Below are 25,139 nucleotides of genomic sequence, written 5' to 3' on the forward strand. Positions count from 1 at the left end.
GTAATTTTTACCCCTACGCTATCCAACGCTTTCCCTACTGTTGCACCCACTGGAGTGGGAATAGTAATGTTTACCCCTACGCTATCCAACGCTTTCCCTACTGTTGCACTCCTTGGAGTTGGAATAGTAATTTTTACCCCTACGCTATCCAACGCTTTCCCTACAGTTGCGCCCACTGGAGTGGGAATAGTAATTTTCACCCCTACGCTATCCAACGCTTTCCCTACTGTTGCACCCACTGGAGTGGGAATAGTAATTTTAACCCCTACGCTATCCAACGCTTTACCTAAGATTGCACTCTTTGGAGTGGGAATAGTAATTTTAACCCCTACGCTATCCAACGCTTGTCCTACTGTTGCACTCTTTGGAGTGGAAATAGTAATTTTTACCCCTACGCTATCCAACGCTTTCCCTACTGTTGCACTCCTTGGAGTTGGAATAGTAATTTTTACCCCTACGCTATCCAACGCTTTCCCTACTGTTGCACCCACTGGAGTGGGAATAGTAATGTTTACCCCTACGCTATCCAACGCTTTCCCTACTGTTGCACTCCTTGGAGTTGGAATAGTAATTTTTACCCCTACGCTATCCAACGCTTTCCCTACAGTTGCACCCACTGGAGTGGGAATAGTAATTTTTACCCCTACGCTATCCAACGCTTTCCCTACTGTTGCACCCATTGGAGTGGGAATAGTAATATTAACCCCTACGCTATCCAACGCTTTACCTACGATTGCACTCTTTGGAGTTGGAATAGTAATTTTAACACTTCTGCTATTGTACGGTAATAATATTGGATATTATTTAATTATTTTATGTTACTATATATATATATATGTTTTAACAAATGTGATTTAATTTTTTTTATTAACTTTTATTAATTATTCAATTATTATAAGTTAATTTAAGTAGTTTAAAGTATATTTTAGTAATTAATTTTTAATATTAATTTAATTTAACATTGTTTTTAATAAAGTCGATATTTTTATAAACTATATTTTAGTAAACAATATTTTATACTCGATATTTTTGTACTTAACGTTTTTGTAGATACAAACTCGATATTCTGTCTGTCGATATTTTTTACAAGATATTTTTGATAGTCGATATTCTGTCCCTCGATATTATGTCAGTGACATCACACACACTGCAGCAGGTCCCAACCGGGGCCTGAAGAAATATGATCACCCACATCCTGATGGAACGCTACTGGCTCCCCGTGTTGATCTGCACCATCTTCAAAACTAGATGCATCATTTACAAAGCCATCTCTGTTGGTTCTTGGCACACCCACAGGCAGCACTCCTCAGACTGCAGACTGAAAAGTATAAATAAAATAAAAATAGGTAGGCAGACCTCTTTTCTATCTATGAAGCAAGTATCTGGAACAATATTCCCCAGATCCATTAGGATCGCCCAAGTGATGCTGGAATTTAGGGAAGAGCTGAAGACACACCTCTTAAAAGAACGCTACATCAGAATGCATTAACCGTCCACAATCCCAGTACTTCTTCTATCACTAGTTTAATTTATGCTTTTCATTGACCTTGTGTAGCAATCCGCTGGCTTGGTTTGCGCTATACAAAATACCACATACATACAAAAATATCACATACACCTGAAAACTGACCGACCCAGAGTTCCTAGAAATAGCCTAGCTGGTCCATCCATATTTGCAGTGGGTAACGACGCGGGACACTCTACAGCCTTACAAAGTAAACCTAGCCAGTATCATTCTATAAACCACCTCTTGGAAGACACCTGCCCAAGGTCCATACCTCAATGAATACCAGAGAGACTACGCAAGGAACAAAATATTGTGAGTGTGGCAAATGTGGCCATATTGCTCGTACTTGCTGAGTAGGACAACAGAACCAATACAAAAGCTAGGGACAGGAATGTAAATCAACCACATTGTTGAAGGAGCCTGCGCCTACTAGAAGAGGTTCTTATCACCAGTCGCGCAGCTCGACACAGCCGGTTTGGAAGTGCCTGATAAGGTGAGAGTCATGGCAAAAACAGTGGCTTAAATATTAAGGGATAGATAGCTCCCACATCCACACCTGCCTTCAAAAGACACTTGTCCAGCTGGAAGCCTGTGCCCGTTGCGATTGGTGGGCTGATACACCGTTCAACAATGAACTCCTGAATATCAGCTCAAAAAAACATTAAACATAGTAACAGAGGAGAGAAGCCAAGATGAAAGGGCATGTATTGTCCTAAGTGAGGTGTAGAGGACAACAAAGGAGATTCCATTGTATTCATGGGAGGCTGACTGCACTTTCACGTGGTACAACACGAGGATCCAACATTGGCAGAAGCTGTATGACATGCTATACCTCTCAGCATGACCAAAATCCATGCAGAACATTTCTTCGAGATAAAATAAGTTGATCAACATAGCATTTCCAAAGGGAAGGGGGAGTATGAAAAACTGAGTCCGCTATTATTCGCAAGAGCCCTTTCATCAGCAGGTTTTACCTTGGTACATAGCCATTTAAAGAATAACATGGGAAGGGAGCAAGATGATCATAACTCTTCTTCTGGCTGGGGATCTCTGCTGTTCTACAGAGGTCCTACAGGCATGGTTCACCTGCCACAAGTAGAAGGACACAGGCGTCCCTCAACCTCCACCCCTCAAACATGTTGTCAGAGGACCCAAACATACACTGGTATTGAAGGACTATGTGATGAGGTACCCAGCGGCCATTCACCCCTACAATACCAGCACACTGACCATTAGCAACACCAAGATTGATTTCCCATCTGTCATCTGCAGTTTACATACACGTCATCAGCAGGTATTTCATTAACAGTGCAAAAAGTCCTTAGTTGACGAGGATTTCTTTTTTTAATATACCAACCTAAGTCTTTAAAAATGGTGGTCATGGCAATGCATAATACGGATCTCTTTCTAGAATGGGATAGTGGGTAAAACAAGCATTTGTAATGCAATTGGTCTTGCCTTTGGGACCTTATATGCATTTAGCTATGCAGCACATTAGCCTGGGTGCTGACACATCTACTGTTTTTTAACATGGAGGCAAAGTAAGCACCAAACTGCGTGACACGCCAGGTATGGGAACACATGGAGAGAAATATTGCCTTTCAGTGGTAAATGGTATAGTACAAAGCTTTGTTTCTAATATAAAACCAGGGCCTTCGTGGTCATATCACTAAAAATACAAGATTTTAAAAAAATATTATTCTGGTCGTTTTCTATCAAGAAAGTTAAATAGAGGAAGTTGCCAGAAAAATTAAAAAACAGAAAGTCCCTCAGCAGAAAGCAATTCTGGGATTTTACTGACCTCTGGTGGTCGTTCCTATCATCATTCTCTGTGTATTTCACGGAAATGCAGGTGCAACTTTTTAATTGTGTTTACTATGTATTTCATCGCTTCAAAAATACACCTTAAGTTCAAATGTTTAATTTGATGGCGCCAGGCCGGTCTATTTGAAGCTTTATCAAAACAGTGTGGTGGCGTTGCTTTTAGCTTGTGCAGCGATTCAGTAAAAAACTAATTTTAACAGTCACGTGATATTGTTTGGTAAATGTTATGAAAAGGAAAGAAGATGGATTCTCCCCTTGCTAAAACAGGCAGGCTGGAGACAATGTAGACCAGCGTTTTGATACCTACAATTTCTAGATAGTACATTACTAGTATGTGCTATGTCTGATTTTTTTAAAAACAATATGAGAAACAGAAAAAGTGTCAATGCATAACGTCTATTTGTGACTAAAGTCTGGAATGTACCATCTTGTAGGTTAACGTGCCTCCACTTGAACGCACTTCTGCACTTTGTGATAGAAAATGTTTTTAAATAATGTACATACCAAACTTTTTGTATTGGTTTTTACATATGCTTGTGCTTTTATAATTTTAAATGTCCAAAATCGAATAAAGCTAATTTTGAACAGTCAAATATGTAAACATTTAAAAGGAATAAAATAGTGGCAGGTGACAAAGCGGTGTGCCAACATGTTCTCTGGGTGTCACCTACTGCGAGAAAATATCTAGGCTTTTGTGCATTGAGCAGTGAACCAAAGCCTTGTTGCTGATTAATGGTAAATTCATTTCTTGAACTAGTTACTTGGAAAGGGTCATTTATCAAAATTGTTCTCACATTTTTAACAAATAGGGCCTCATTTAGGTCAGGTGTGTGACTGCCTGCCAGATTTAGCTTTTAATTTTAACAATTGCCTGGCAGAGATCTGAGTGCCTTCAGTGGAGCCACTGCTACAGTAGTTTCCCCATTTGCAAATGGAGCGAGTTGGGTAGAATGGGGCACCAGCCATTTTATGGCGTCTGCACCATTCCACCATATTCTAAAAACAGGCTGCCCAAGACTGTTCACTTTTTTGCCAAGTGCATACCACAAACGAAATCTTCTAATAACACTGAATCTAGCAACAATATATGTTAACCGTGTGAATACCAATAGTAAGGAAGATGGTAATTACCTCCTTTGCCATTAAAAGCTGTCTCCGCTCCACGACTTCTTTGTGGGTGAGAGGAAAATGACCTAGAACCTGAAATAGAACAGTTTTTATGATTACTTCTAAAATAGCATAAACCTACCAATAACTGATTTATTTAAACACATAAACTCTCTTTTTATTTCTCGTTCTCTCTCTTCTTCTTCTTCATCCGGTATTCTAGTTCTTTCGCCTGAGAATCAGGGCAGAAGTTAACCAGAAGTTAAACATATGTTCATTAAATTGTGCACACGTTTTGTTTTCAGTAACTCTTGGGTGAACATCTCACTGGTGACATAGGACAATTATGTCAATAGTTACCACTACTTGACATTAAGGGAGCGTGGAAAAGGAAGAGTAGCAAAAAGGGGCATGAGAATGGGCGTGATCCCCTGGTACAAACTACCCCACTACCTTGACCCTTCCTGACCTCTGGCTCCCTGATGACCTGAGTCGGACCCATACAGAAAAACAATCGTAAGCAGAGACAACCATTCTAGCTTTTGTGTAGCAAAATATTTAAGCCTTAGTCAGATACAAAGAACAGGTACCATATAAGCATCAACAATAGAGGATACCCTCACATAGACATAGAGGGGCTTCATGGCCAGTGCAAGCTTCTCTCCCCCGCAGACCAGGTACAGAATGGGCATTAGCAATATAAGCTCCAATCTCCCTTAGCAAAGATGCAGTATCCAAGTCGAAAGAGCAAGCTTCCATCCCTTACAGAGCAAGAATATCATTGCATCAGCTCACCAGCTCATGCGTCCATCCTCACTAATACAACAGATAGAGCTGGAAAATCATCGGTGCGCACTACTCACTAACACGACAGGCGCAATAGGGGCTTCAGAAATACATGTGCCCCTACCACATAGATCCTGTACCACAAGAACCTTAGAAATGCAAGCTTCCCTAACTGATGCAGCAAGCATAGTTTGAGCATCAGCAGTGCAAGCTTCCTCACTATGAAAAGGGATACGGCATTGGCCTCTTCAGAGAATTTCCCGCTCACAGAAGAGGTCCACCCTTGCACATTAGACACGGCATTGGAATCAACACTGATGCTTTCCCACACACAAATGAAGCAGGTACCCCATGGGCATTAGCAGGGCTAGATTCACTTACAGCATTAGCATGGGTGCTCGCTTCACTCATTAACGAAAACAGGTTCAGCATGGGCAATTAGCAGTCCAGACTTCAATCTGCCCAATAACAAGTATGACATAAACATGAACAGTAAACTTTCCTTCTGTTTCTGGTACAGAACAACTACAGCATGATCATATAGTGTATAGTGGCATATGCCCTCCCTCATATATGCAGGTGCAGCACAGCAGAGGTTCAAGAGTTTCCCCGCTCACAGAACTGGTCCCATATGGGCATCAGCATGCAAGCTTGCTTCCTGTCAGAACAAACTCTACATGCGCATTATCAATGCTAGCTTCCCTTGCATACCTCATGAGACCTGTGGTTGCCCCGTAAGTACAATAAGAGAGTGGACCCATGGAAGGATTTCTTTCATATCAACTGAGGCCCCCATAGCCGAGCCAGAGGAGGGCTAGGGAAACTGAGTGCTACTTTGCCTAGCCTGATCATAGTAGAACATCAAGCCAGGGTATGTATGTATGTATGTATGTATGTGTGTTCTTATATAGCGCTCGACTTACCCTAGGGCATCTCGGCGCTTGCCTTGGGAACCCGTCCTGGCTTTTCCCTGTGAGATAACCCGTACTGGGCTTCCCCAAGGTGAAAGCCAGGCATCCCGCCGCGGGGGGGCCGTTGTGGAGATTAAGCAAGCTAATGCCCAGAGTTGCAGAGTGTGAACCCGTGATTAGAGTGGGCACCGAAGCGAGAATTATCGAGTCCGTGGACAATTGGGCTCAAGACCCTGCCGCGTCGGGAATTGAACCCTGGTCCCGGGTCTGACCTCTGCTTCAGGGTATGCCTCCTCTAACCAGTGAGCCACACTTCTCCACCTCCACAGAGTACAATGGGAGAAATTATGTGAATCAACCACAAACCCTCTGGAATAGTGGGTACAATTTCTTAAGCTTTTACTGGAGAATCAAGCTGGTATCCATAAGGTGAGAACCACTATAGCCTCGGTATGACTCCGGCCAAGAAAAACATCAGCCCAACTCATAATATCACGAAAAAAGCTGAATCACACGTTGAGGGTGCTGAGAAATAATTCATATTTGAGCATACGGAGCAAGATCCTTCCTAAATTAAGATCATTATATAAAAAGCTGCATGTGTCTCAGCAAAATCAGAAGCAGACCAATATTGGTGTAAAATCCTCCTTGCCTCCAAGCGAAATGACGGCAGAGAATTTTGGAGGTTGGTGAATCAACCATTTAGTTTGAGGATGTTTCCTTCCACCTCAACTATCTCAGAAGCCTCCTGGTCTATTTATTTAGAAGAAATGTAGGGGGATGCGGACACAATAAAGGGTACCCCAAAAGCTGTAATTCCAAAGTTGGAGTGGGAAGCCTCACTTAAGGCAATCTCATTGGGAGAAGTGGAAAAAATCATCTCCATGAGCCGTAGAGATGGGGCCCCAGGCCCTAACGGACTTCCACAGTTGCTTTACAAGCAGAAGCCACAATTCTAGGCAGATAAGCTGGTCCCTTATTTCACTATATCCTTCATAACCAGGAAATTCTAGACAGCTGGCCCCAATTTACAAAGTCGGTCAAACCTCCTTACCTTCTTATTATAGGTTGATTGCTCTAATAGATGGGGAAGCAAAATATTTTACAAAGTGTCTGATAACGGAATTAACGGATTGGGCAGAGTCCAATTCTCTGGTGCGGAAGCACCAGACAGGGTTTATTGAGGGAATTGGCACAACTACTAACATTCAGATGCTGACTTTAATAATTTAACAGGTACAGTATCGCTCCGTGAAGCTACATTTGTGTTATGTAGAAATTAGCTCAGCATATGATGCAGTGCAGAGAAACATCTTTTGATTAATTGTTGAATTGGGGAATGTCTCTTTTTCTCCAAAGAGCGATCCAATTTCTGTACACAGACACTTGAACAAGAGACATGTTGGGCAATGGTACAACTGTCTCGAAGAAAATCTCAACAAGAAATGGCCTGTGTACTGGCTCTTCTTTTATTTACCTTATAACTCACTGGAATTACTCCTGCTTTAAAAAGTGTTAATTCACACTCATCTACAGTGGCTGATTTCAATATTTCACATATTTTATATGCTGATGATGTTGTGATGATTAGCTATGTAAAGGTTGGGCTTCAGCATTCAATTAATACGAACGCTCAGTATGCTGCGGATCATTGGTTAAGAGCTAATCCTAATAAAACCAAAAACCATGTTTGTCTTAAGGGGAAGAACTTCAACACCAACATTTCATATAGAAGGGACGGCTCTTTAATCTGTATCCGAGTATAAATACTTGGGGGGTGAGCTTTGAATCCAGAGGCTTATTTAAGAATCAGAGTGCTGCAATTTTAAGAAGAAATAACTCATCAATTGTTTTGTTCTCTTCCCTACTGAACGCTTTAAATGGCCTCTCTCTTCAGCCACTCTTGCAAGCAATGGCTACTAAACATGTCCCTTCTTCGATGTATGGCATTGAGATCCTGTTTAATTTACCTCAGCAGGCTTTACTAGCCCAAATTCATTTAAAGTTTGGCCTTAGAAGTGATCTCGGAGCGTATTTGAAAATTTGTTAAAAAGCTAAAAGATTATTCAAGATCCACACTCAGTACATTTGTGTGGGATTTTTCCTGAAAAACAAAACATTTGAAAGTACTCTGGGGCATAATAAAAAATATTGAAAATGGTAGCAAAAGAGCGAATAGTGCTAATATAGCCAAATTGTAGTGATGAAGTCGGAGTCAACGTAGTTGTAGAGAAGATTTATTAATAACAGGTGCTGCGCAGCAGCTCAACAGCAAGGCAGATAGTCAACTGTAAATGGCTCATTCAAAATACACTCTAAATAGAACTAAAGGGACAAGGGACAGAACAGACAAGAAGAAGAGTTCCAGAAAGACTAGAGTGAAACATTAGCAAAACATTACATTATCCTCTCTCCTTCAAAACAAGAAAAGGAAGAAAGGAGAAAATGAAAAGGAAACAAGCACGAGAAGGAAAACAAGAAAAGAGAAAGAGAAACATCAGCGATATCTTGCAGGAATAAACCGAGTACGAACACTCCTACGAGGTTGAACAGGAACAAAAGAAGTAGAAGGCAAAACAGAACTATCTTCAGAAGAAAGGTGATTTACAATGGGTTCGCACACTTTGACAACTCTGGCAGCATTCCACCAATTCTTCATATTGACTCTCACAGAGTTACCACAAACTTTGTCAATGACAAAAGGCTCAGAAAACTTGGGACTACCTTTAGTGGTGTGAACAGGTAATTTTACACGAATTTTCTCACCCACCTTGAATGGTTGAGAAACAACTTTCTTCCTGGAGTCAAAATCATTTTTCTGCTTAGACTGGGCATACATTACGTTAGACCTAGCAACTTCATCTAAATTGTCAAGGGAATTCAGCTTGACCCAACGTGACATCCACCCAGGACAAACCTTTGAACATGGTTTTCTCCCACGCAACAACTCAAAGGGTGACACTTTGGTGGAGGAATGAGGCGTGGTGCGATAGAACCACAACATAGATCTAACTGCGTTGGGTACGTGACAGTTCTGGGCAATGGCCCACTGAATGCAATTGTTGAGGACCCTGTTCATACGCTCAACAAGACCGTTCGTTTGAGGGTGATAAAGGGCACTCCTCAAATGATCGATACCACTTTGACAAACAAAAGAGTTAAACTCTTGACTGATAAATTGGGAACCATTATCGCTTACAATAGAGGAAGGAAAACCTTCACGCAAAAACCGGTCCTTCAGAAAATCGATCACATTCTTGGAATTGGCCTCGCTAACAAAACGGACCTCTGGCCACTTTGAGTGATAGTCAACAGCAACTATAGCGAACCTGGAGGAAGAAGGAAGTAAATAGAAGGGACCCACTAAATCAATACCTATTTTTTCCCACGGCCTGTCAGGGAAAGAAATGGGTTGCAGAGGAGGAGAGCGTATCTTCAAACATTTCCTAGCACTTGAACAGACAACGCATTCCTCAACAACAGTATCAATTTCTTGATCCATCTTGGGCCACCAGTAATGCTCTCTAACCCTTCTCTTAGTTAATGTCTTGCCCAGATGACCCTCATGTGCACCTTTGACAATTCTGATTCTGAGGTCACTAGGAGGAATGAGTCTATCGCCACGCATGAGCAGACCTCCCTCAATAGAGAGTTCCTCAGAAACTTTAACAAAGGTTTGAAGGGAAACATGAACATTCTTCTCTCTTGGCCATCCATCTTTGACATATCTAACCATTAGACAAATGTTCCCTCCATTCTGCCTCACTGATGGAACGCATATCATCCATACCAACAAAAGCAACAAAACAATACTCCTCATCATAATCCTCCTCCCAATCTCCTTCACAGTCAACGTCAACGGGATTCCTTGAAAAATAATCTGCTCTAGTGTTTTTGTTACCCGGAATGTAGCTAACCTCAAAGTCATATTGGAGTAATTTAGTAGAAAGTCTAGCAATTCTAGGGGAGTGTTCCTTGATACGAACACCAGTAAGGATAGAAACTAAAGGACTGTGATCGGTCCTCAAACGGAAATGCTTGCCCCAGATGTATGGATTGAACTTTCTTATTGCCCACCAGCAAGCTAAGAGTTCCTTTTCAATCACCGCAAAATTGGATTCAGCTCCACGGAGAACTCTCGAAGCATAACCCAGGGTCTGCTCAACACCACCAACTTCCTGAGTGAGAACGGTCCCCAAACCAAACCCACTGGCATCCACGGTGATGGTACACATAGCATTGGGATTGAAAGGTTTTAAAACTTTAGAACTGATCAATTCTTGTTTGATTCAGGCAAAAACTCTTTCACAATTGGCATCCCAAAAAAAAGGAACTTCTCTTTTAAGCATGTTGGACAACGGTTGTACCCTGGAGGCATAGTCAGGTATGAACCTGGCATAAAACTCACAAAGTCCAATAAATGACTTTAAACCACTTTTGTCCTTAGGTGCAGGGCTATCGACTATTGCTTTGACTAGGCCAGGTCTAGGTTCCACGCCATTCTCAGACAACACATGACCAAGATACTCTACCTTCCGTGCGCTAAAAACACATTTTTCTTCCTTCAAAACAACACCAGCATTGCCCAAAGCTTTTAAGACCTCCCTCAAAATTTCATCATGGGCATCACAGGTTTTTCCATGAATAAGGACATCATCCTGGAAAACCACAACTCCACTAATGCCTTTCAAAATGTTGGTCATGATCCTCTGGAAAACTGCTGCCGCAGAGGCTAGCCCAAAAGGCATTCAGCAGTACTGAAAGGAACCTACAGGGGATACATAGGCAGTGAAGTGTCTGGAAGCAGGATCTAGAACCACCTGGTGGTACGCAGATGCCAAATCTAATTTGCTAAACCACTTGGAACCGTCAATAAGTGACAACATGTCAGGAATTTTGGGGAGGGGAAAGGAATCCACCCAGATGTTCTTATTTAAACTGCGTAAATCAACACAGACACGAAGTTCCCCATTCTTTTTTTTAGCGACCACTAAGGGAGAAAGCCATAAGGAGAACTCAATGGGTTCAATTATCCCTTTACTGCAAAGACCAAACAGCTCTGACTCGAGTTGTTCTCTCACACTGAACGGGACGTTCCTCAGTTTATGTTTAATAGGGATGGTATTGTCCTTGACACGAATAGTGTGATTAAACCCTTTCACTTCTCCCAAATTATTGCTAAAAATGGAAGGAAAATCTTTGACTAAAGTGTTGACGAAATCATCACTTTGAATGGAGAGATCGTTACTTGTGGAGGGCTGGTCATCAGTTTGAACAACAGAGATGGAGATAGGATCTTTAGTGCCAGGGCGGAGAACCATCTTAAACAGACCTTGATGGAACCAACCAAGGATGTTTAAACCTTTGATTGAAACATACACTTTGCCAAAAATGTTCCTCCCTCTGAATTCAATAGAATCCTCAAAATAACCCTTGAGTTCAATCCTTCTACCCTCATAATTAAGAGGAGACCTGTCAGGAGGAAAAAGTTTGCGATCACCCCAAACTTCTTCGAAGAGTTCTTGAGTAAGCATGGTTATCCTAGCACCTGAGTCTACTAACAAGCAAACTATTTTATCACCAATGCCAATATCAGTGTATGGATCCACACATTCACACTCAGGATCAACAACACTGACGCCAACAACAGCAACCATATCTCTTAAATCCTCTTGGATGCTGGTATCATCTTGGTTGCAGTCAGAAACATAGGCAACAGAAGTAGGATTGTAGTTATTGTTCCACTGTTTGTTGGGCTGAGGTAGAGAAGCATTTCTTTTTACACTTTGGCAGACTTTAGCAAAATGGCCTAACCTACCACATAATCTACAGGGGACATTTCTAGCTGGACAAGGACGTCCAAACTTAGAATGAGGAAAATTTCCACATTTGAAACAAATATTAGTTTGTTTAAAGAATTTGTCAGTACGACCAGAAGCATTTACCTTATTGTCTACAACTTTAACAACACTAACAGTTTCTTCTTTACAAAATGATGTAGAGGGTTTTCCATCAAGCTCTTTGACAGAAAGTTTGGAAAATTCAATACTTTTAGCCACACGTACAGTTTCTTCAAGTGAGGGATTACCTAAAGAAAGCAATTTTTGTTGTATACTTTTATCTAAACATTTGCAAATGTATTGATCCCTAATCATTTGATCTCTGAAATTTTCAAATTCACACTCTGCACTAAGCACTCTAAGTGCGGAAATGAAGTCTTCAACCTTTTCTCCTTGCTTTTGTTCACGTTTGTAGAATTTATGTCTGCCAACAACCAAACTGGGTTTGATATCAAAACGTAACTCTAGTAGTCTTACAGTTTGATTATAGTCATCCAAATCCTCTTCTCCTGGAGGAAGTACTAAAGGAGGTAAATGTTTAAATATTGAGTGACCTTCAAACCCAAGGCTATTCAAAAGAAGACACTTTTTCCTTTCTGCTCTGTATCTCGAGGCACCAATGGCTCCTAAATAAGTAGTAAACGCATCAAACCACTTCTTCCAATTAATAGGGGGTACCCCAGGAAGATAAAGAAAAGGTGGTGGAGGAGAAACTGCCTGTAAACTCATTTTGCTTGGATAAAATGGTAAAGTTCAAGACTGTGAACAGCAGTAATCCAAATATTTTTGTGAAGAAGAAGATGAGTTCCTTGACCTTAACAGTTATACAACGAAAACTGTTAAAACGAACGAAGGTAAAGTAGAAGCCTTCCCTGTGGAAAAAAAAAAAACGATTAGAAAGCAAGATGACAAAATATTCCGATACCGTGTTGTAAATGAGGTGAGGAGTCGGTTGAAGCGAGACTCAGTTCGTCGCTGCTGCAGTTCACACAGTAAATCCGGTTGAAGCGAGATTCAGTTTGTCGCTGCTACAGTTCACACAGTAAATCCGTTCAAGTACGCGTTGACTAAAAGAATGTCAATATCTGACTTGCGTGTTTACGAATGCTTTTCAATAAAAAAAAATGATCTTCAAAATGGCGCTTGACGATGCGTTTCACAGGATCAACGTTGCGTTCCAGTGACGCGTTCCAGTAACCAAGGCGTCACGTTCCACACACACTTGTAACCATGCGCAATTGTCGTAGTAGCGTAGATAGCGTAGGTAGCGTAGATAGCGTAGGTAGGACGCTGACAACGTAGAAAAATAAGTAGATTGCGCAGATGACGTGGAAAGTGCAAGTTGCACGTACACGCATACGTCAGGACACTAGCGCTGAAAGTAAAGCTGCCGCCGCTTAGAAGTAAGTTAAAAATTGTACAGTATCTTGTTCAAATAATACTTGCAGAGTTTAAAACTTGAAGAGGTGGAGAAGTACAAAAGAGAATTCTACGATTCTCGGAGGGTATTTCACTCGCGGTTTTTCCCGAGTAGAAAACTTGTTTCTTGAATGCACGCGTGGAAAGCAGACACCTGTTGACGATCGTCGCCACGTTTTTTGTAGTGATGAAGTCGGAGTCAACGTAGTTGTAGAGATTTATTGATAACAGGTGCTGCGCAGCAGCTCAACAGCAAGGCAGATAGTCAACTGTAAATGGCTCATTCAAAATACATTCTAAATAGAACTAAAGGGACAAGGGACAGAACAGACAAGAAGAAGAGTTCTAGAAAGACTAGAGTGAAACATTAGCAAAACATTACACAAATCCGGTTGGGTGTCTTTTTTTTCCAACCTTTATGGGGCATCCACAGATGTATTGGTTAATAATAATGCCGTTCATCAAACGTCAAGCACGATGAGCAGCGAAGACGGTGGAACACCCAGGAATGATCAGTATTGCATTAAAGCCGAGCCACAAGTCATTGTGATATGGCAACCGGAACAAGTAAAAATGGCACTAAGTAGGATTAGATCGAATGGTGCACCAGGCCTCAACGGAAACCCGAATTAATTTTTTAAAGCTAAGCGTGATCTTTGATCTTAACAACTTTGTATAATGATGTTATTAACACTAAAATTGTCCCCGAGTCATGGCAGGGAAGTATAATACAGCCAACTTATAAAAGTGGCCCACAAGACAACCCAGCTGGAACAATGGGCCTCAGAAGAAAATCTAATTCCAAAATTCCAAACTGGGTTTGGAAGGGGCGAGTCAACGATCACAAACTTGACCTTACTTTTTTTGGGGGCTGAACGAGCAAAGTATAGAAAGCAAAAGCTATTTATTTGTTTTGTCGACCTTAAAGCAGCTTTTGATTCTGTCCCCAGTAATTTACTATGGGCTAAGCTATTTGAATGGGGTATTGCAAATCAATTGCTTGACATGATTGAGTTGCTATATACCAATATGTGGGTCCAGGTTAAAGTCATAGACGGTAGATGGACAACTCGCCGATTCAAAACTAAAAGTGGTCTTAAACAGGGTTGCGTTTTGGCACCATGCCTTTTTAATCTTTTTATGGCAGACCTACCTTTATTTCTTAAAAATGTCAATGCCCACTCACCTACTCTCTTAGGACAAGATATCAAATATTTACAATTTGCAGATTATACCAGATTGTTAACCTCTTGGCTGCTAGGCGTTTTCCCCCTCCTGTGCTGCAAATTGCCATTTTGTTGTTTCCATGACGAGCTCAGGTCGTCATCAGCACATGACACCCGTGGGTGATGACGAGCTGAGCTCGTCATCAGCATCGAAAGGGTTAAGCTACACTGCTATAGATCTAAGAAGACTAATTGATTCATTCAATAATTACATATCCGCTGATGGCCTTCGAATGAATACCAAGAAGACAAAAATAATTACTATTTTTGGTGCAAAATTAGCCAAGAGTATCGAAGATTAATGGGTTACATATTGAAACTGTGAAATTTTATAAATACTTGGGTATTACGTTTGATGATAAATTGTCTTTTAAACAGCATTGTATTAACCAAAAAGCTAAAGATACAGCTTTGTCTTTTGCTCTTAGAAACTTAAGAGATACGTTGGCATGTCCAAACCATGAGCATTTAATTAAGGTCATGAAATCATAGCTTATTCCCTCTTTGGCTTAGGGTTCAATGATTTTTCGAGGTAAAGACGCAAAAATCCTTGATAACCTACAAATAAAAGTTTTAAAATCTGTTTTTAGGGTTCCAAGGTACATTGGGCATGCCAATGTCAGATTGGAATTTGGTCTGAAAAGACAAACTCTGATAAGACAATCTGTCTTTTTAAAATCTTTACATTCTTTTTTTTGTTCAGATCAGGGCACTCTTGCGAACCAATGCTGGCAGGAGATAACGAGGTATGAGTATGCTAAGGGCTGGAGAGTATATCTAATGGAGCATTTAAATAACTTTAAGTCACCACCCCTTGAAGAAGTAACCAGGAGCAAAGTGGCGTTTAAACAGACACTAAATCAATCAGCTAACTTTCTATCTATTCTCTTAGACAAGGACAAGCTTGTCAAGAAGAGTCACTCCAGGTCAGTTATTCACTCATTCACTACATTAGAACCACAATTGTATCTCACAATCTATTTAAAATCATTTGTAAGGGACAGATTTATGTTTTTACGATTTGGGAGATATCCCACAAAGGATGGAATCCCTTCATGGGAACGAATTTGGCTCTCAAACAGCTGTAGGTTATGTGGTTTTTATAAAGAATCATGCATGCATATTGTAATGACTTGCCCTCAGCTGTTAAAAGAGAGGAAAGCCTTATTAAAATCCATCTTTAACAAATTAGGGTTGAGAACATGTCGACAAGCTGTAATAACTTGTCTCGCTGGGAATACGCCTCACCTGACCACACAGTTTGTAACGTTTGTCCTCACCGCAGAAAAAAAGCTACTTTCTGAGTGTGACACCAGACATCAGTTGCATGCCTAGAATATTAATGACTGATTTTTCAGGACATTGTTGTCCCTTCCAATCTGGCTTTCGCCCTAATTTAAGCACTGAGACAGCGTTGCTGGAGGTGTCCGAGGCCATTAAGGAGTCGCTGGATTCGGGAGGCAAAGTCATGCTTGTCATGCTTGATCTGTCGGTGGCTTTTGACACCGTCCCCTATGAGGGTCTCCTCGCCAGACTTTACGAGATCGGTCTGAGGTGGACGGTGCTCAGCTGGTTTAGATCTTTCTTAGCTGACCGCCGACAAACGGTCTGGGCCTCTTCGAGCTCCGCCGAGATGCTGCCATTGGGAGTCGGAGTCCCTCAGGGCTCCGTGTTGAGTCCGACTCTCTTTAACATCTTTATGACCCCTTTGGCGACATTGGTGGAGTCTTTCGGGGCCCAGATCGTGTCTTTCGCCGACGATACCCAGCTCCTCTTTTCATGTCAGAAAGGAGAAGATTTCGACGGAGAGAGTATCCGTGAGTGCCTGGGGGCTGTTTTTAAATGGTTCCAGCTAAACAGCCTCAAGTGCAACTCAGATAAATCGGAGATACTCTTCTTCGGTTGTGTCTCTGACCCAGAATGGCATGAATGGTGGCCTGCGGATATGTTCCCTCCAGCACACTCGTCTCAGTTAGCTAAGAACTTGGGAGGGAAGATCGATAATGGGCCGACATTAAAGTCCCAGGTTCTGGCTCTCTCGGGAACTTGCTTTGGTCTCCTCAAAATGCTCCGGAAGTTCCTCCCCTGCTCTCGGAAGAGCACAGGAAGACTACGGTCCAGGCATTAATTGGCTCAAGATTGGATTATTCCAACATTCTCTATCTTGGCCTGCCAGAGTATCTCCTGCAACATTTGCAGGTGGTGCAGAACGCGGCCGCACAGGCTATCTTTGGCCTCCATAGACGTGCTAGAGCATCCAGTCTATTGCAGTCGCTCCACTGGCTGCCTATCCGGAAGCGGATAGAGTTTAAGGCCTTGACTCTGGCCCATAAGGCCCTGCACGCTAAGGGAGCTCAGTATCTCCAAAGGAGACTTGCCTTTTACCATCCGGCTTGTTCTCTGAGGTCTGAGTCTCTGTTTCTAGCTGAGGTTCCCCGAGTAAAAAAGGCACGCATGGGTGGCCGCTCTTTCAGGCTGCGAGCTCCGCAGCTCTGGAATTTGCTCCCACTGTCACTGCGTAGCATATCCAATCTATTGGCCTTCAGGAAGGGCCTGAAAACATGGCTCTTTGCCTGATAGTGGTCTTTCTCCCTAGTGTTAGAGCTTTCCACTCCTTGCAGGTACTCTGTTGTATGTTGTCGATGTCTCTCTTTTCCGGTCACATATCAAAGCGCCGGGACACTCCTTTGGAGTAGCCGTGCGCTATATAAGACCAACCTTAAATCTAACATCAATCCTAAAAATGTTAAAGAAAATTTGCAGTCCCATAAAATTGTTCCTAAAGTTATGTGAACAGTCCTCAAACCGAAGTTTTAAAAGATTTTAATTGTTCGTAGTAATCGGATATAATCCCAATACTAAATTAATTATTCGCTTACGTGGGCCTGTTCTGACGAGGATAAATTATCCATTCTAATTAATTGTTTAGAATGTTGTTAGATGTTAGATGCTGCACAATTGCACTTTAACAATTGATGCTAAATGTAAGTCTTGCACAAGTGGTCCTTAACTACTGCTGCTAGTTGTAAGATTCTGCACAGGTTAACTTTATCTATTGCACCTTAATTTTAGTACTTTTATGCATGTATTTTAAATGTGGGGTATGATAGGTAGCAACTTTGAGAACATTTTTACCTCCATTTGAAGTAATGGTTTTTATGATTGGTGAGAAATATAAATCCAATTTAAAATCCAATTTAAAATCTTGGAAAGCTAGACTCTTTTTGCTGTGCGACAGGCTGAATTTTATATCAGAAAACCTCAAGAATAATTTGCTCTATGGGCAATTTTTGCACATACGGCGCAATTGCTCCAGGCGTGAGGACTTCGAGCTTCACGCCGAGTCTCTGGTTAAGAAACTCAGGGAAAGAGGTTATCCTTATAAACTTTTGAAACATTATTTTAAAAGAGCCTGGTTCACACCCAGGGAACACCTACTCATGAAAAAGTACAAATCTCCCACTGACCGCATTGTGTGCGTGTCTACATTTGGACCCCACACCCAACCTGTGAAGAGGATTATTCGCAACAACTGGCACTTAATTGGGGGTGCTATTCCAAACATTGGGCCTCCACTGTTTGCATTAAGAAAGAACCGGAGCATTGGACAACAAATCACCAGTTCTTCTGCGTCTCCCAAAAGAATGGACACTTTACGCACTATGCTAAACCTACAGCCCATACAGGGTCAACATAAGTGCGGGACGTGCTCAGTGTGCAACTCTACAATAGAAGGTACACTTTTCACTGAAGGGCAAAGAGACTGGAACCACAATGACTTTACAAACTGCAAATCTAAAAATTTACTTTATGCGATCATTTGTCCCTGCAAAAAAATATACATAGGGATGACCAGCCAAGAAGTACGACAACGGATTGTCCAGCACCGCTCCCGGTTGAAGAATAAAATACTTTCCGCATCTATGATCGAACATTTTGTCGCATTGAAACGCACACAAAACGATTTTAATTGGACTGTGTTACCTGCTATAAAAGCAACTTCTAGGGGTAGGGACCCGGAAACTCTTTTAGCCCAAAAAGAGGCATTTCTTCTCATGAAATTTGACACAGCCCTCCGCGGGCTCAATGAGCTCTCCGAAATTGCTAAACTGTAGTGCTTCGAGCATAAGGGATGCCTCAGCTCTAGTACGCAGTCCTTTAAACCACGTGTACCACAATGCAGGGCTGCCCCGGGCCCACGCAGGGGGCCCTCCTAAGAGGGTGGCCCCTCTTAGTGCCACAGGATGGCACACAACGGGTCAGCCCTCCAGTGTTTGGGACCCTTGTGGGTCCCCCATGCCCACGTCATTTCCGGGCAGGAGGGGGTGGGGGGGGGAGAGGTACTTATACCTCTCCCGCCCACTGGTCACCCTCTTTGTTTTCTATTCTGCCTGGACGCCGTTTGCTTGGGTGTGGATGTCGGGTCCTTTGTCGGATGTCGGTTCCCCGCTGTCGTGTCCCTGGCGACAGCTTTGTCGGTGAGTGCAGGGGTATGCCGCCCTCTCCCACTTCGCGTCTATCCCCTCCAGTGTTTTGCCGTGCCGGGGGCAGTCGAGCGGCGCGGGGGTGACACAAGGCCCCTGTGTGGGGTGGCGGCGGGTTTTGTGGTGGGTGCTGCCTTTTGCCCTGGGATGCTGGTCGAGCGGAGGACTGTGGTGGGGTCACTGACATCCATGGGTCGCTTGTTCTGGTCCAGCTCGATGGATTCTGTCCGGGTGGGTCCCGTGCCTGCGAGGGCTCAGCGGAGCTCGGGTCCAGATTCCATGCGGATCCGGAAGGGGAACTTTGGGGCATGGGCGGCCAAGTTGTGGGCAGTCTCTCCTGCCCGGTTTCGTTTGTGCGTTGGTGAGTTGTTCCTGTGGGGATCAGCTCGGGGAGCGGTTTTGTTGTGGTTTGGACTGGCGCTCTGAAGGCGCCTTCGATGCTCGTGGAGGGAGGGGAGTGTGCTGGTTTCTTCCCGTCACACATTCGATGGCTGTCCTGATGGCCCCGTCGGCAATGTTGTGGTGGGGAGCAGGGTCCTTGTCTGGGTGGTCCTGTCTTCAGAGGCGGGCGGAGCATTTGTTCCATCGTTGAATGGCCTTGGAAGGACGGTGTGTACAACAGGCAGGATGTTCGTTCCCATCAGCTCAGCTGCGGTGTCTTGGAGCCAAACGGAAGAGGAGCCACTGATGGTTACCAGGGATGTTGAGGTTGATTGACTGGCGCACAGAAGGTTGAGCGCGGGTGGGGGGCCAAGGTGACGTGTGTTGCGGTTTGACTCTGCCTTGTTTCTACTGAACGAGACCAGTGTCGATTCTGCGTGGGCCGTCTGGGCCCCCGGACCATGTTGTCAGCTTCTGCTGTGCGCTCCTTGCCCTCATGCGGTATGGCGGCAGGGCATGGTTGCATGGTCTTGTTGCAGCCGGACAGAGCACTTTGTATAGCGGATTTGTAGTCGTTCTCAGCAGCCATCTTTGTGGGGACGAGACGGACGGGTTCCACATTGGCGCTTCCTTCAAGCTTTGTGATTTCCAGGTCAGTCTGTTGATGTCTTTTGCACCGAACCGCCTCGTTGTTGTTCTTTTATGCTCTCGGTTTCTGCCCGTTGTGAACACGGCTCGATCGGTCCAGGAGGGTTTTCCTGCGATGCACACTTTTAGCAGCGTTGGTGCAGGCTTTTACCTAGGGTTTTTTTGAATTTTCCTTATGGTTGTGTATTTGTGGTGTGTTTGTCGGTCCGTTCCAGGGCCCACAGGAGCCAACTATGTACCGGCGCATTTGCGAGTCACGTGGTGACAACGCGTCATGTTTGTCCTCATGTCACACTCGGTTGAGAGGAACATGCCACATTTTGTCGGGTTGCTTGCAATGTTGTCTTCTCTTGTGTTGTGTTGCACCCCATGTGTTGCAGACTGATATCTTGTGCTGTGTTTCGCCGGGGCATGGTGGCGGTCCCACGTCGGGGACCCAGGCCTTGTGAGGCCGGGCCTTGCGGAGACGGGGTTGAGGAGAGTGCGATCTCCCCGGCACTTGCTTGGCGGGCCTTGTCCGGTGGGCCGTTCGGGGGATGCGGGCCCTGCTCGGTGACCCTTGTTGCGTGGGGCTGCGGGGCCCGCTCGGTGACCCTTGTTGCGTGGGGCTGGACCCTGCTGCGCATCGGTGGCAGTTTGGGAACTTCGGGGATCAGCTGCAGATCGCACTGCAAGGCTGGGATTCTGGCAGCCGCCCCCTCCTGCTGACGCGTTGCAGTGAAAGTGAACCCTCCCAGTTGAATCCAGCGCTTTTAGTATGTTACTGACAGCTGGGAGCCAGGGAGGAGCACAGTATGGTTTTAGTGGTGCATGCACCTGGGAGGAGCCCGCGTCTGGCTTCACTCGTCTACCCGGAGTAATATAGGTGCCGGGTGAGGGATTGTCTTAGGGCTAGGCACAAGCCACTCTCTCTGGGGATCGCTCTTGGGCCCGGGGGTACCAGCATTGGAAGCACCAGGTTCGAGTCCCGGCACCGACATGCATACATCCTGTGATTCGTGCTAATCTTGTTCATCCTGTGCCATAAATCATGTGCCCCATTGTAAAGCAAATGGTGCTCATGTAGTGGCCTCGGATACTGACGGCCGAGTTAGGGCTTGCGTACCTGTCAGCAGCCTACATGTATTTTGCGTGTAGACTGAGTCTTAGATTATTGGGGCTAGGGCGACATGGGTCTAGGACCCGCAGCCGGGTTGTGATTGGGTTAGGCTGCTTGATGCTACGGGGGTCCATCCAATGCGGTGCTGTTCCGGTGCAGATTTTGTGTGTGACTATGTACAGCACTGTTAAAGTGTGAATGTGAGGTGTGTGTATGACGGCAAGGTGTGCCAGCGGCAGCCTTTGCTGTTGGTTGAATGCACCACTGCTGTTTGCGAACTGTCTGTGTGTGTGGTGTGTGTGTTTGTGTCAATCAATCAATCAATCAATCAATCAATCACAGCATTTATATAGCGCACTACTCACCCGGAGGGTCTCAAGGCGCTCAGGGAGGGGGGGGTCCGCTACTGCTCCAACAGCCAGGTCTTGAGCTGCTTCCTAAAGGCGAGGTGGTCCTGGGTCAGGCGGAGGTGGGTCGGGAGGGAGTTCCAAGTCTTGGCGGCCAGGTAGGAGAAGGATCTTCCTCCTGTGGTGGCTCTTCGGATCCGGGGGACGGCGGCGAGGGCGTGGTTGGTCGATCGAAGATGGCGTGTGGGAGCGTAGAAGTTGAGGCGGCTGTTGAGGTATGCTGGTCCTTGGTTGTGCAGGGCTTTGTGTGCGTGGGTGAGGAGACGGAAGGTGATTCTCTTGTTGACCGGGAGCCAGTGCAGATCTCTCAGGTGTCCGGAGATGTGGCTGCGACGGGGGATGTCCAGGATGAGTCGTGCTGAGGCGTTCTGAATCTGCTGGAGTCTCTTCTGGAGTTTGGCGGTGGTTCCGTCGTAGAGGGAGTTGCCGTAGTCCAGACGGCTGGTGACGAGGGCCTGGGTGACCGTCTTCCTGGTCTCGGTGGGTTCCACCGGAAGATCTTACGTAGCATGCGCAGGATGTTGAAGCACGACGAGGAGACGGTGTTGACTTGTCTGGTCATGGAGAGGGAGGAGTCCAGGATGAAGCCTAGGTTGCGTGCGTGGTCTGTTGGTTTGGGTGCGCTGCCCAGGGCGGGGGGGCACCAGGAGTTGTCCCAGGCGGAGGGTGAAGATCCCAGGATGAGGACTTCCGTCTTGTCCGAGTTCAGTTTCAGGCGGCTGCTCATCATCCACTTGGCTACGTCTGTCATCCCTTCGTGTAGGTTGGCTCTGGCGGTGGCGGGGTCGTTGGTGAGGGAGAGGATCAGCTGGGTGTCGTCGGCGTAGGAGATGATGTTGAGGTTGTGTTGGCGTGCGATGGCTGCGAGGGGGCTCATGTAGACGTTGAAGAGGGTTGGGCTGAGCAAGGAGCCTTGAGGAACGCCGTAGATGACTTCGGTGGCTTCAGATCTGAACGGGGGAGGCGGACTCTCTGTGTCCTTCCGGTGAGGAACGAGGTGATCCATTCCAGTGCCTTCTCCTGGATTCCGACGTTGCTGAGGCGCTGTACTAGGGTACAGTGGCAGACAGTGTCGAAAGCCGTGGAGAGGTCTAGGAGGATGAGGGCCGCTGTTTCTCCGTTGTCGAGCAGGGCTCGGATGTCATCGGTAGCTGCGATCAGGGCGGTCTCTGTGCTATGGTTGGCCCGGAAGCCAGACTGCGAGAGGTCGAGGGATCCGTTCGTCTCGAGGAAGGCGGCCAGCTGCTTGTTGACGGTCTTCTTGATGACTTTAGCAGGAAACGGGAGCAGTGAGATGGGGCGGTAGTTCTTGAGGTCGGTGGGGTCGGCTGATGGCTTCTTTAGTAGAGCGCTGAGTTCGGCATGCTTCCAGCTCTCCGGGAAGGTGGCGGTGTCGAAGGAGGTGTTGATGATGTCCCGCGGGTGGGGTGCGATGACAGCGTCGGCCTTGTTGAAGATGTGGTGAGGGAAGGGGTCGGTCGGAGATCCGGAGTGGATGGAGTTCATCGTGCGGATGGTGTCTTCGGTGCTGATCGGGGTCCAGGCGCGGAGGGTGGTGGTGGGGGGCGGTGGTTCAGTCGTGGCGTGCGTCTGTTGAGAGCTGAAGCTGTTGTGTATGTCCGGGATCTTGTTGTGGAAGTAGGAGGCGAGGGAGTTGCAGAGGTCCTGCAAAGGGGTGATGTCGTTGTTTCCGGCATTGGGGTGGAGAGCTCTTTAACGATGTTGAAGAGTTCCTTGCTGTTGTGTGCATTGTTGTCCAGTCGTTCCTTGAATGCGGTTTTCTTGGTGGCGTGGATCAGTTGGTGGTGTTTTCGGGTGGCGAGCTTGAGGGCAGTCATGTTGTTCGGTGTTGGGTCTCTGCGCCAGGCTTTCTCGAGGGCTCGGCAGTTCTTCTTGGAGCTCTTGAGTTCGTCGGTAAACCATGGGGCTTTCTTGCTGCCGGGTCTGCTAGGCGGGGTCTTCAGAGGGGAGAGGTCGTCTGCGCAGTTGCTGATCCACTTCGCGAGGTTGGTGGCCGCCTGGCTTGGGTTCGTTGCGCTGGTGGGAGGGTTCATGCTCAGGGAGGTCGCGAGCTGGTCGGCTGTGATCTTATACCAGCTTCTGCGTGCCACCTGTTGCTGGTGGTGGTGGATCGTGGTCCTTCTGAAGCTGAAGTGGACGCAGCTGTGGTCCGTCCAGTGGAGTCCGGTGCGTGGCTGAAGGCGATGTCCTTGCTAGATGAGAAGACGGGGTCGAGTGTGTGTCTGGCGTAGTGGGTGGGGGTGGTCACCAGTTGTTTGAGACCGAGGTTGGCGAGGTTGTCCAGCAGGGTGGTGGTGTTGCGGTCGTTGTTGTTCTCCAGATGGAAGTTGAGGTCCCCGAGGAGGATGTAGTCAGCGGAGGGGAGGGCGTGCGGGCTGATGAAGTCGGCGATGTCTTCGCTGAATTGTGTGCGTGGTCCCGGGGGTCTGTAGATGAGGGTGCCGCGGAGGGTGGTCTTGGGGTTGATGTGGATCTGGAAGTGCAGGTGTTCGGCGGGTCCGAGGGTGTCGTCGGTGTTGGTCGTGATGCGGATGGTGTTCCTGTGGACGATGGCAATGCCTCCTCCTGTCTCGTTGACGCGGTCCCTCCGGATGATCTTGTAGCCGTCCGGGATGGCGATGGCGATGTTGGGCGTGAGGAAGGCGACGTCTGGGGCTGTGGTGTCGAGCAGGTTCCAGAGCTCGACGGTGTGTCTGTGGACGGAGCGGGTGTTGAGCAGGATGCACTTGAGGTGGTTGCTGCTGGAGTTCGGCTTGGTCGGTGCTGGTGTGGTGCAGGTCCGAATGCAGGTGAACTTGCATGAGTGGCAGCAGAAGGGTCCATGGGTGCGTCTCGGGGTGGCTCGATAGAAGCCCGGGATTCGACCGGCGTTGAGTGCGTAGTGTTCGGTGGCGTCGTAGGTCCGGCGGGTGGGCTGGTGACTGCGGGGGCCAGGGGTCCTGGCACTGGGCGTGGTCCAGGCGCGGACGGGCGCAGACGGGCTTACCTTTGGCACGCCTTCGGCGCTCAATCGGCGCGCCCGCTGCGCGTCAATGCTGCGCGTGCGCGTCAACGCTGCGCGTGCGCACGGTCGCCATTTATGGCGAAGTGCAAGGAGGGCGGAGCAGCTGGGAGGCGGGAGCGGGGAGGAAGGGGGCGTGTCCACACTCCCGGCGGCGGGAAGCGGGAGGCGGGGCGGGTGGGCGCAGGGGACAACAGCGCAGGGGGGGACAGCAATACTAGCACAGGGAGACAAAGAAATTAAAATACAAAAATACAGTACAATGTGAAACGAAGCAGTACAATGTAAAACGAAGCAGCAACAAATATACAGTACAATGTCAAAACGAAGCAGCACCAAGGCAGAGATGCGGAAGCAACGAGCGGTGGCGGGGGGCGTGGCCCGAAGGCGGGAAGGCTCAGCGAGGCTGAGAGCAGCAGTGTGCCATGGGTAGCGATGGGTGTCCCTTGAGCGCGTCACCACTGTGCGCAAATGCGCA

The 25,139-nt window shown here is 46.2% G+C and overlaps 1 protein-coding gene across 6 annotated transcripts in view; it reads right to left on the reverse strand.

Annotated features, from left to right (window-relative positions):
- LRRC71 (leucine rich repeat containing 71) overlaps window positions 1-25,139 on the reverse strand; it is a 669,208-nt gene that overhangs the window by 195,572 nt on the left and 448,497 nt on the right. For all 6 annotated transcript variants that reach the window (XM_086945316.1, XM_086945315.1, XM_086945313.1 and 3 more), the window contains one exon: window positions 4,463-4,531. In XM_086945316.1, the coding sequence (XP_086801442.1) occupies window positions 4,463-4,531 (69 nt within the window). The remainder of the gene's footprint in view (window positions 1-4,462; window positions 4,532-25,139) is intronic.

The sequence above is a fragment of the Lissotriton vulgaris genome, chromosome 12, assembly GCF_964263255.1.
Source record: "Lissotriton vulgaris chromosome 12, aLisVul1.2, whole genome shotgun sequence".
NCBI classification, from domain to species: Eukaryota; Metazoa; Chordata; class Amphibia; order Caudata; family Salamandridae; genus Lissotriton; species Lissotriton vulgaris.